Genomic DNA, 11,996 nt, shown 5'->3' with positions numbered 1-11,996 from the left:
CAATCAATATATCGACTTATCCTGCAGTATTTAAAGATGACTTCAATATTTTTTGCCGTTGCAATATATATTTACAAATTCACAAATAACAATAAAGCCATTTTACAACGACATTTACATTCTACTACACCAGTGTCAAAGTTTATAACTGGACATTTACCTAATAGGACAATTAATAGTATATGCAGGACCTTTACCTTTTTAACATCAAATTATTTAATCTAAATAACCTTAAGAATAAGTATTTAAAAGTGTTTATAGCAATTTGCATTATTATGCTTTTATAAAATCATTATACAATCAGTACCAAAAATGATCTCAAAATGACAATAATATCGCTTATCGCAAAAATTTCAGTTACAACACATCGCACAACTCATTCATTCAATTAATCTGGGGTCGCCACAGCGGGATGAACCGCCAACTTATCCAGCACGTTTTTATGCAGCAGATGCCCTTCTAGCTGCAACCCATCTCTGGGAAACATCCACACACACTTATTCACACACACACACTCATACACTGGACAATTTAGCCTACCCAATTCACCTGTACCACATGTCTTTGGACTGTGGGGGAAACCGGAGCAAACCCACGCGAGCGCAGGGAGAACATGCAAACTCTACACAGAAAGGCCCCCACAGAACCATCTTCAAAGTAAAAACTACAGGTAAAATCAGCTCTGACTGAAAGTGGTATTTCATAGCTTAAGCGAAGGTGATCCTCATATTCACCAACACTGATGAAGTGTTTCTGAAATTTGTATAGACGTTTCAAATATCTCACCTAGAACTGTTGCTGTGGCAGGAACTAAATCAGGTGATCTATTTCTTCGTCTCCCTTTTGTTGTGTAACAGCAAGTAATATCCACTGATTGAGGAGATTTTCCACCTGCCCGTCAGAGCATATCAGCACCAGTGAGGTTGAGCTCACATAGAGGACTGACTTCTAGCTGTTTTCTGTTTATTGTGAAATCACACTGCTTCACTGTAATATCTGCTGGTGTCTCACAGCTGGAGATACATGCACAGTCTGAGATTCTGGAATCAAACAGATCAATCTATCACAACACTTATCAATCCATCTCCTGGGGGGAATTTGTTATAAATGTATTTTCTGGTTAATAGAGTATTTTAGAAGTTAAACAGCAGAGATCACTTACTGATAGACTGAACATCAATGAGGAGCTGAAAAACAATAAAGACGAACAACTCCATCACAGCGAGTGTGAAACAAACACAATGAAACACACACAATGGGTAAATTAGCAAGTAGAGTGTTAGACAAGAAAACAATTGAGTTAATTTTTGCACTACAGTATATGATGCATCTTTTGGCTTGTTGGGTTATTTTCAGCATTGTTTAGTTTTTTGTGTAGCCCACTGAATTATCATGAAGCATCTCTGTCTGCTGGGCTGAAGTAACATACTAAAAACCAAAACCTTTTGAGATGAGTGCTGTTGCTACAAATAAAGTTAATTCGATGATTCTGTGCTTCCTGATTTCAGTGTTTCAATTACCATTCCTAAATGGCAATAAAAACTTGTGTCGCTGAAGTACAGCTCTCAGCCTGTGGTTAGAAGCTTAATTTCTTCTCAATACAAAATGTAGACTTAAATACTGTAGATCATGCATGTGAAATGCGAAATAAACAAGTTGACATGCAGGAGAATATACAGTTGAAACCTGAAGTTTACATACACTGTATAAAAAGGCACATAACCATTTAAACAAAAAAGTCAGATGTTAATTTGACTGTTTTGCTGCAGGAGGGACTGGTCCACTTCACAGCATAGATGGCATCATGAAGAAATCATGTAGAAATACTGAATCAATATCTTAAGACATCAGCCAGGAAATTAAAACTTGGCCACAAATGGGTCTTCCAAAAAGACCATGACCCTAAGCATACTGCCAAATTATTTCAAAGTGCTTTAAGGACAACAGAGTGAATGTTTTGGAGTGCCCATCACAAAGCCCTGAACTCAATCCTATAGAAAATGTGTGGGCAGAGTTGAAAAGCTTGTGCGAGCAAGACAGCCAACAAATCTGACTCAGTTACACCAATTCTGTCTGGAGGAATGGGCCAAATTTCCTCAAACTGTTGTGAGGAGCTTGTGGAAGGATTCCCAAAACATTTGACTAAAGTTATAGTTTAAAAGCAAAGCTAAAAAAACAAGGAAATGGATGTAAACTTTTGACTGTTTAATAAAAAATTCAAAAAAAAAAAAAAAAAAGTCTCTCATTATTCTCGCATTTAGCAAATGTAAATAATAATCCTAATGGACCTAAAATAGTAAACGTTTAGTATGATTTACTTTAAGACATTTGAAAAAAATGGTTATGTTCCTTTTTTAAGAGTGTATGTAAACTTCTGGTTTCAACTGTATATGCATGCCATTTCTTACATAAGTTATGGTGAAGCTACTGTTAACTTGACAAACTGACGAGCACAAAATCGGCTAAACTATATTTTGATAATTTGTGGGATTTTTTTATAGCCATAACTACACATTATATACATTTAAATTCTGCTTTAGGCTTTCACTTTGGCTGCTTAAGAGCTGGATAAATATAAACCTAAACCTCCAGTAGGTGGCAGCATGTCCTAAATTTATTTTACAGTTTTTTACAATGGCTATGACACTTTTTTCAATACATTTAACAAGTTTCCTAAACTTTTAACATGGTTAGCACAACATTCGTCTTCGTGGGCTATACAATTAACACATTTCTTGTTGCTTTGTCACAAAATGCATCTAGTTAACACCCATTTAAAATGCTTGAACTTCTTTTACACACAAGCACAACCAAGAACAAAACAACGTAATTTTACAGTCAAATTTACAAATGCTTTAACACAGCATGTCAGAACAGATAACACCATGTTCTAAACAAAAATTATATAGGATAAAGTCAATGAGAAACAGCTTATTGTGGTTGTGTGTGTGTATATATGTGTATATATATGTATATATATATATATATATATATATATATATATATATATATGATTCTCATCTATAGAAAGCACATGATCATATGTTCTAAAAGAGGACTCTTAAGTTTTTTGAAAGGAACAGTGAGCGCATCAAAGAACTCCATTACTAATACTGTAAATTCAGGTAAGGTTATGCAAAACAGTCATTACTGTACTATACACTGTGTGCTTTGCAGTAAACTACTATACTACTAAACTACTATAAACCTGGAGTCCATTAGTACATACAGTAGATATACAGTACAGCATTTGCACACACTGTGTCTTATACTTTCAGAGAGTCATGAAGTTGGAGTTTACCACATGGAATTATCTGTTGACAAGGCTGGGGATGTCGCTGTGGGAGAAACATAATAGGCCAAAGGGCAATAGTTACCGTGTCGGGCCATAGAAGATATCAAGTGTAATATGGATGAGAACTTGTGGCAGAAGACCGGGCAGAATAGAAGATTACTTTGTTTATTTTTTTATTGTAATTGCGGTGCTTTTTTTCATCTTGCAGTAAAATCCTTTTGCAAATAAAGTCTGTTCTGCAGCAATTCTGTGTCTGTATTTTTTTTTACATAAATTGTAAATGTTATAAAGCGATTTTTATTCTTCATTTTTTGTATAGAATTTTTGCAGTAAAAGAAAGAAAATGCATGCATTTACTAAACCCAACAAAACAAAACTGTAGAGAGGCTTTAAATATAAGGGCAGAGCTGACATAAACTAATGCAGTTTCTGTAATGTCAGCTGATGATAGTGTTTTTATTGTCAGTGTGTTCTGATTGACTGAATGTTTCTGTTGGAAGAGAACATGTGTTTTGAACAATAATTTCATTTTGAAACATGTTTACAGTGTTTTGTTAGACATGGTGTAGTGTGTTCATTTATTATTGTATTTTGAAAAGTAGTTTAGAGGTTTAGTTTACAATGTGTGATTTTGAGCATGAAATTAACTGTTTTGCCAATTGTGTGTTTTAGGTGTGTTGCTACGTTAAGAGTTTAGCAAACTTGTTAAATGTATTTAAAAAACTGTCATAGCCATTGTAAAAAACTGTAAAAGAAGGCAAGTGTTTGAGTGACTGTTCATTTTATTTTATCTCAAAGGCATCCTTGATAAAATGTGTCCTTCAGTTTTAAAAGCAGTCCAGTAATTCTCAGGATTTAAGGGCAGCGTGAGATAATCTAGTAATGCACATGGATGTTTTAAATGTTTCCAATTACTATAAAAAAATATGATTTAAAGAATAATTTATATTAGAAAATATGTATTTGAACAGCCTCACTGTTAATGAATTGTCATTGATGCAGTTTTCCTAGTTTTGCATTGTGATTTATTTATGAGAAACAAAGAAAACGCAATGTCTTAATCTTCAAAATCGTTTTATTGTCTTTCATGCAGTAATAAAATACAATGAACTTTTTGCACAGCAAGTGTTTATTAATTAAATTAAAATGTAATACTTTAAATAGACTTAAGCATTAATTTAGTTGTTCAAGCATAAAATGAGATGAAAGGTCATTTAAATGGAAGCGATATGAGGAACAGCAGGCGAGTGCTGAAATTACATTGAAGATACTGTGCTAAAATTTATTTTCTTATTTTAAAAACATGGTGCTGAACAATGGAATTTAATGTAGTGCGTCTTGTCCAATCTGAGGCACACTTTATATTGTGCATCAGTCAGGCAGATCATTGATTTTTTTAAAAAAATTTTTTTTATCGAAAACAGATCTTAAATGCTGCAATTTTTAATGCAAAATCACTTGAGCTGGCCTATTGAAAATGAAAGGGCACCTATTTTAAACTTTTTTTCAAGATGCAAGATAAGCTTTTGTTGTCTCTAGAACATGTCTGTAAAGTTTCAGCTCAAAATACCCATCAGATAATTTATTATAGCCCCCAGAATTTGCCCATTTTGTTGTCTGAGTACAGTGTAGCTGTAAAAAAACTCAGCTGTTTTTTTGTAGCCTGTGGCTTTAAATGCAATAAAATGTTCTGTGGATGTGTATACATGTCATTATAGAAACATGGCGCCTATCAATCAATTCGGTGGACAATTCAGTTAAAATGCCTTAAACAGTGGCAAACATTTTGTAATGCAGTTAGCATTTTTCTCAGAAACTATATATACATTTTTTTTAACTAGTAAACCTTCTAATTAACCAGCAGGAAAAACAGCAGTCAGACCTCTATAACCAAATGTGTTAACTTCTTATATTGCTCACATACTAAAACTCAGAAAACATAACATTGGCTTTCCAAATATATTAAAATGCAAAGATGGTTACATTAGTCATTGATTTAGTTCCTTATTATCAAAAAGACAAGCAATTCTTAGATGTAATTGTTGGACTTTGTCAGAGCAAATCCTCTAGATAATCTTCTGAACTCATCAGTACATCTTCTTGATCTCATTTGTTTGAGTGAACTGGTTTATCAGGAATTGTGCAGTACAGATGGTAAACATTCTTAGGAGAAAGAAAAAGAGAAAACGCACAAGATAAATTTGTTGATAATGTTGGACGATTGTGTGGGTTTGGTGTGTGACGTGTTGATGCAATACACACCTCGTTTTCTTCTGTATTTTCTGATTTCTGTTGTTTAGGGACCAAAACATCTGAAATGCAATGAAGAATCTTTTAAAACAGTTTGTAAAACAAGTTTTGAGCTATATATTGTAAGCTTTTACAAAGTAGCTAAGATGTATGTAGCTTTTTTCGCATTTGCCATATTTTAGATTGACTGAAACCAGCTTCTCAACACTTCATGCAAGCATTAAAATGACTCGTGAGAAAGTTTTGAGATGTGAAACCACAGTGTGTTTCTATACTAGGCATGTATTAACAAGTCATGCGAGCAAATGAGAAAGATTCAGTCCTCTTGATGTGACTACCGAGATCATATGAAATAATTTCATCACCTGAGGTCTGGTACATTGGGTTTACAGAAGTAACAAACATGTTTTCAGGATCTGCTGTGTTGTGCTGATGTGACACTGGGTGCTCCAAATCTTTGAAAAAAAAAACAACAGAAAAAACATTGTTAGATGTGAGAAAATGATTTAGAGCAAAATAACAAACATGAAGTGGCTGTCACTGAAGATTGAAAGAGCATGGGTGAAAGATTTTAATTTTGACCTGAAATTGAAAGTTAATATGTGGCCAATGATGATGCTGAAAAGTAGAAATGAGTGCAGTATCAGTTTCTGAGAAGCGGTGGCCACTGCATGATGTTTCTAATGTCATGTTGATGTGTTGATGTCTATCACTAACCCTGAAGGGATCTGACCTCACTTTCTGAGAATGCTGTTTTCATACCTTTAGATATGGGCTGAGATGTGGCCGGTGCAGACGTGATTAGAGAAAATAACTCAGTGGTTCCAGAGCAACTCTAAAGAACATAATTTAGCAATAATAATAATGAAAATAAAAGTAATGTTTGTTTTTCTCATTCCAGTTATTCTCTATAATTTTTATTGATTTGTGTTATGTAATTACAAAAGCATTGATACTCACCACACCATTTTCTTGACTGAGCACATCCGGTTTCACTGAACTCATTTTATTGCTAAGAATAAAATATTGATCTTAATGGCATGAACAAGTGAGATGAGAATCTAAACAATAACAATTCTAGACCACACAATGTACATAATCTTCAAAAATTAAATCACAAAATGTATGAAACTTAGATATTGAAATAAACACATTTTAAAAAGCTTACTTTTTTCTTCTGTTTTTATCTAGAAAAAAGGCGATAAGTATTTATTCATGTGCAACACTTTGGTCAGCTCTTTTTATTAGTAATCTCATATGATGAATTCTATATTGAAATACATGGAGTTTTTATTTTGTTACTGTTACTTACTTGCAAGCCAGCACAGACAGATGAGTCCAATGAACCCAACCAAAATGACACCAACAGTAGAAACCAGAATTATAAGCAGTCCACCTGTGTCAAAACATGACCAACTCTTGAATGCATGTTTATTATTATGATTGGGTATTTGAGGTTCAGTCTGTCAGCATGTGTTTCACGTACATTTAAAAGAATGCAGTCATCAGATAATATCTATTAGAAGAAAAGGATTTAGAGTAATACCTGGTTTTGGTTGTTGAGCTTGGGGATGAGCTGTTGAAGTGTGAAGAGCTGCAAGAAAACAAATCTCAAATATGACCTTGGACCACAAAAGCGTCAGAATTATCTGAAAGTTGAATTAATATGCTTTACATTAATCTATGCTTTGTTAGGATAGGACATTATTTGGCTAATAAACAACTAGAATAACTTGATTATATCTCTCTTGTCCCAGAAACCTCAGTCCCAAATGAGAGGTTTTTTCTGTTGCAGGGGGCTTTGTAAATACCCAGAGATACCAGCTTTTACCAGATTATATTTATATGATAATTTTCTTTTAAACCCATCTCTATCTAAGTGAGTGAGTGATTAAATGTTGAATGTCATGAGTTTTCAACAATACTAAATTGAAACTTAATTTTTTTTACATGGTTTTATATTTTTTGTTATTAAAATTGAAGTTCCTGTTTCAAAGCTAACAGATAGATGCTAATTTGTATGTCATTGACACTTTTGGCACTTTTTTGGAGTATTTTCATAAGTTTTGTTTTTTCCTGTAAATGATTCAATAAATACCGTACCGTGACATTCATACTGAGGTATTACCATACTGTGAAATTCTGATACAGTTACATCCCTAGTAGATGCTATCAAAAACAGTTGAAAAGTGTTTAAGTTTGTCTTTTATTGTGAATATACTGCAGAACTTGTAATAAAAAAAAACTTACTCTGGACTGTTATGGTTACTGGATCAGACTGAGGAGATTGTACTTGATATTGTCCATTTTTCACAGTGTAGAAGCAGATTATTCTCACTGATGAACTCTGAGCTCCAGACCAAACACTGATCTGAGATGCAGTGAGTGAGAGCTGACATGAAGAGTTCAGATATGAGTTACTTTCTCTTCCATATTTGTTGAAGAAACACATTTCCATCTTCAGCTCTTCCGTATTGTCACATCTCAGCTCCACTGTGTCTGTTTCCTGAAGAACTGAAGCAGACGCTGACAGTCTGGCCTGAGGAAGACCTTCTGGAGAAATGTTATATGTTTACTTATAAGTAGCATAATTTTGTAATGTGTAATTTTGGAGTGAAAACAAAAGTACAAACGATTGCATTCTCAATAAATTTGATAAACTAAATTCAAACTTCTGTAAATAATCATCTGGCCAAACTGTATTCATATTGCCATATAAATTGAAGAAAAACAAAATATTGCATTGTCATATTTTTCCAGTATCATGCAGCATTAATTACAATATCAACACTTTACAAGTTGATCAATGCTCTCATGTAAACTAACTATCACTCATTGAACAATGGGTCTATATTTGTATCCTAACCAGCACAAATCATCGCCTTGTCTAAATACTGCATGACAGGAGTCACTTTGCGTTTTAGCATTTGTCTGACAAGGCCCTACCAACATTATAACATTTTGACTAATACTGATTTTTAAGTGAGTCTTTTTGTTGTCAAATCATCCATTGTTGCTAAAACACTGATGAAGCAAAGTCTGAAACAGAAGAACAGCAGTGAAATGGCTCACCTTTAACTGTCAGTGTGGCAGAATCAGACTCCGCTGATGAGATCTCTGTGCCTCTCTCATATGTTGTGTAGTAACAGTGAATGTCCACTATTGCAGGTGGTTTTCCTCCTACCCATCTGAGCACTTCAGCAGCAGTGTACTCCTGCTGACATGGTGGACTGACTTTTATTTCCTGCTTTTTGTTTTTTGTGTAGAAATAACACTGAGTCACTGAAGCCTCTGACGGCGTCTCACAGCTGATGTTCACTGAACTGAACTCATATATGACTGCTCGAGAAACATGAACATGAGGATATCCTATAAGTAGATCAAACAATAATCACATCTCCTGAATCTACACTTCATGTTTAGTTTGAACCATGAACAAATTAAAGCTCTTGTTATTGAAACAGCACATTACTTCTTTCTCTTACTCCTCTTCCTGTACAGTGCAAAATGCTTTTTTTTTTCTTTTTTTTACTTAGATTTTTGTCTTGTTTCTAGTCAAAGTATCAAAACAATTCTCAAATCAAGAAGGATTTTCTAGACAAGCAAAAATTATTGTCTTGCTTACCTTAAAACAAGCAAAAAAATCTGCCAATAGGGTAAAACTTATCTTGTCAAAATGAAAACAAGATTATTTTGCATCCCCCATTGGCAGATTATTTTGTTTGTTTTAAAGGAAAAACTTTTTGGCATATTATTTCTTAATACAGCATTTTATTTTTTTATTTGCTGGTCTAGAAAATGATTTTTGATTTAAGTATTTGTAGATATCTGGACAAAAACAAGAAAAACATTTATTAGCATTATTCTAGAAATGTGGCAGGATGACATGCCAAATGCCCCCAACTACACACACACACTTATCAAATCATAGGTGGTCTTGTAATAAGTACTTTCATGCTTCACTCATGTTCAGAAACCATGCTGTCAAGAATATAAATTCAAAACAAACTCCTCAAAATCATTTTCTCCATTAACAAATTTTACATGCTGCATCTTATACTCACAAAACGTTACCAAAATCAGTGTGGATTTAGCTAATTTGCTTCATCTCTTTGGATTGTGCAATAGTTTATTAACTACATTGAGCCATGGCTTCAAAATGAATTTGGTTAAATCCTCTAAACTTTGACTTATTAAAATAGTTTTGTTTTAATCTCTTTTGTTATTAGTGTTTAGATACCAGGCAAAATTCTGTGAATCAGACTTATTAAAAAAATACAAATCAAAATGGCTGATGAACCACACAGCACTATGAAATCAGCTTTTTCACTTTTCTTTGTGTATTTTTTTAAACCTATGTTTACATTTTTCCTTCTGTTGCATTTGTACTTGTACTTCTTACATCAATGTTTACAGAACATGCACGTCAGTAACCTGTTCTAATACAGTAAATAGAATAATATTCAATTCAAGTTTACTTGTACAGCGTTTTTCGCAATAGCTATTGTTCCAGAGCAGCTTCACAAAAGCTGCACATCATTACATTACAGTCAAAATTAGAAAGTTAAGGGGTTGTGTTGAGGGTTGGTAGTATATAAACATAGTTAACCTGCAGTTATACAGTATATAGAGTCTTTCAAAAAGAATATAAAATTATATTATATATAAGGCAAATCATTTCACACAACCTTTTCATTGCTAAACCACAGTTAAAGTGACACTAATACTGTATGCATTTTCTCTCATGGTGAAATTCAACAGTTAACATTTTTTAAAAACCCTCACTACAAATGTAAACATGTCATTATGAATAATTACTTACTGTAAGACTGAACCATAAAGAGCTGAAAAACAATGAAGATGAACATCTCCATTATAGCGAGTGTGAGAAAGCAGACAACCACAGAATGAGACTCGCATAAGGGTAAATTAGGAAGTAGAACAAAAGACCACAGGAAACCTATTTACGTTTTAATGTGCAGTGGGTCTGTGAACATTAATCTCAAGGTCACATGTACAGTACAGTTGTTTATATAAAAAAAACTTTTAAAAAATGTTTTAATAATTTTTTTCTAAAAATAAATTGTTGGGTTGTATTAACAAAACGTTGGGTCAATTATGGACAAACCCATTCTTGGGTAAATTTTTTATTAAATTAAAATGACATTTTCAACCCAATTGTCGGGTTTATCTATATCAAACCCAGGGTTGGGTTAAAACTCAGCATTTGTTTAAATGTAACAGGAGCACTCTGTGTTATACAATATAATGAGTATTCTTTTAGTCTTCAGAGTGACAAAACCCAGCAAACAATTTTGTGTTTAATAGATATCTAATAGACATCTAAATGTAGAATGACTAAAACCAGGCTGAACTTGGGCTGTCAGTGAAAATCTAATAAACGTCTAAGAATAGGCCAAAACTAGACTAGTCATTGTGGTGGGGAAGGCGTGATCGAAACCAGAAGGGGAGGAGAGCAAGCGGAGACACCGGCGGCTGGTCAGTGGTCTAATCATAAATAATTATTAACACCTGTATTTTCTAGTGATTGGGCCGGAGAGACACCTTCATATAGGGGAGAAGGAGAAGCCGAGAGAGAGGAGAGCCTGTCCACTTGCAGACTCGAAACGCACATACCCCCCGGGATTATAAATAAAAGTTTGTGCTTACCTGATATCGCCGACCCTGCCTTCTTCTTCCCACAAAACGAACATTATTACAGTCATCATATAGACAGATTAGACAGACTTTATATGTGTAGTCATTCATTTCTGTTTACTTGATGACTAGTCTAGTTTTGCCTATTCTTAGATGTCTCTTAGGTTTTAAGACAAATATAGCCTTGTTTAAGACAAGGTGACTATGTTTAGACGTCTTTTAGACATCTATTAGACATTTTAAAAACAAAAAACAAAAATGCTTGCTAGGCAGAAGGTCTGTGTGTCATCACAGCTTTCATTAGCCTAAGGTGATTGACATATAAAGAAACCAATCACAGTTTACAGTTTGTTCAGCATCATGTTTAGTCCTGTGAAAAGGTAAAGTTGATGCCGAGACCAGTGTTCAGTGAATAAATCATCCATTTATGTTTTCTTTAGTTGAGATCAAGAGCCATGGACTTCACACTACTGCATTTCCAGTGTTTTGTGGATCCTGAGAAGTGCTCATTGACAGTTGCAAGAAACCAATGTTTTCTGACCTTTTAAAGTTAAAAAGCAAAAGTTTGTACAATCATTTTGTCTTTTGAAAATTAAAAACATTTTCTCCAGTTTAGAACATCTAATTTAGGTTTGTTCCCGATGTCTGTAACGTATACAGACATCAAAAATGTCTCGCTTTTAAACCATGTAAGCTGAAGTGAATAATAAGATATAGTATGAATATGCTAATATAAGTAAATATTCTAGTATTAGTGAGTAGTGAATAAATCAGAATTGGGCATCAAGACCTG

At 33.8% G+C, this 11,996-nt stretch overlaps 1 protein-coding gene and 1 long non-coding RNA gene across 4 annotated transcripts in view; one reads left to right on the top strand and one right to left on the bottom strand.

Annotated features, from left to right (window-relative positions):
* The window catches only part of LOC147841852 (uncharacterized), a 202,938-nt gene that overhangs the window by 23,543 nt on the left and 167,399 nt on the right, over positions 1–11,996 (top strand). The gene's annotated exons all lie outside the window — the stretch shown is intronic.
* On the bottom strand, positions 5,251–10,476 carry LOC137496659 (uncharacterized). The gene is made up of 10 exons (XM_087272938.1): positions 10,368–10,476; positions 8,618–8,914; positions 7,796–8,098; positions 7,092–7,139; positions 6,854–6,941; positions 6,506–6,557; positions 6,308–6,380; positions 5,911–6,000; positions 5,558–5,607; positions 5,251–5,458 (listed from the first exon to the last, which is right to left on the bottom strand). The coding sequence occupies exons 1-10, from the start codon at positions 10,417–10,419 to the stop codon at positions 5,402–5,404; spliced, it is 1,110 nt and encodes a 369-aa protein (XP_087129064.1). The 5' UTR covers positions 10,420–10,476; the 3' UTR covers positions 5,251–5,401.

Source organism: Danio rerio, chromosome 11 (assembly GCF_052040795.2).
Source record: "Danio rerio strain M-AB ecotype USA chromosome 11, GRCz13ab, whole genome shotgun sequence".
Classification (NCBI taxonomy): Eukaryota; Metazoa; Chordata; class Actinopteri; order Cypriniformes; family Danionidae; genus Danio; species Danio rerio.
Note: the sequence above shows the minus strand (reverse complement) of the source record. Positions and strands in the feature narration are given on the sequence as shown.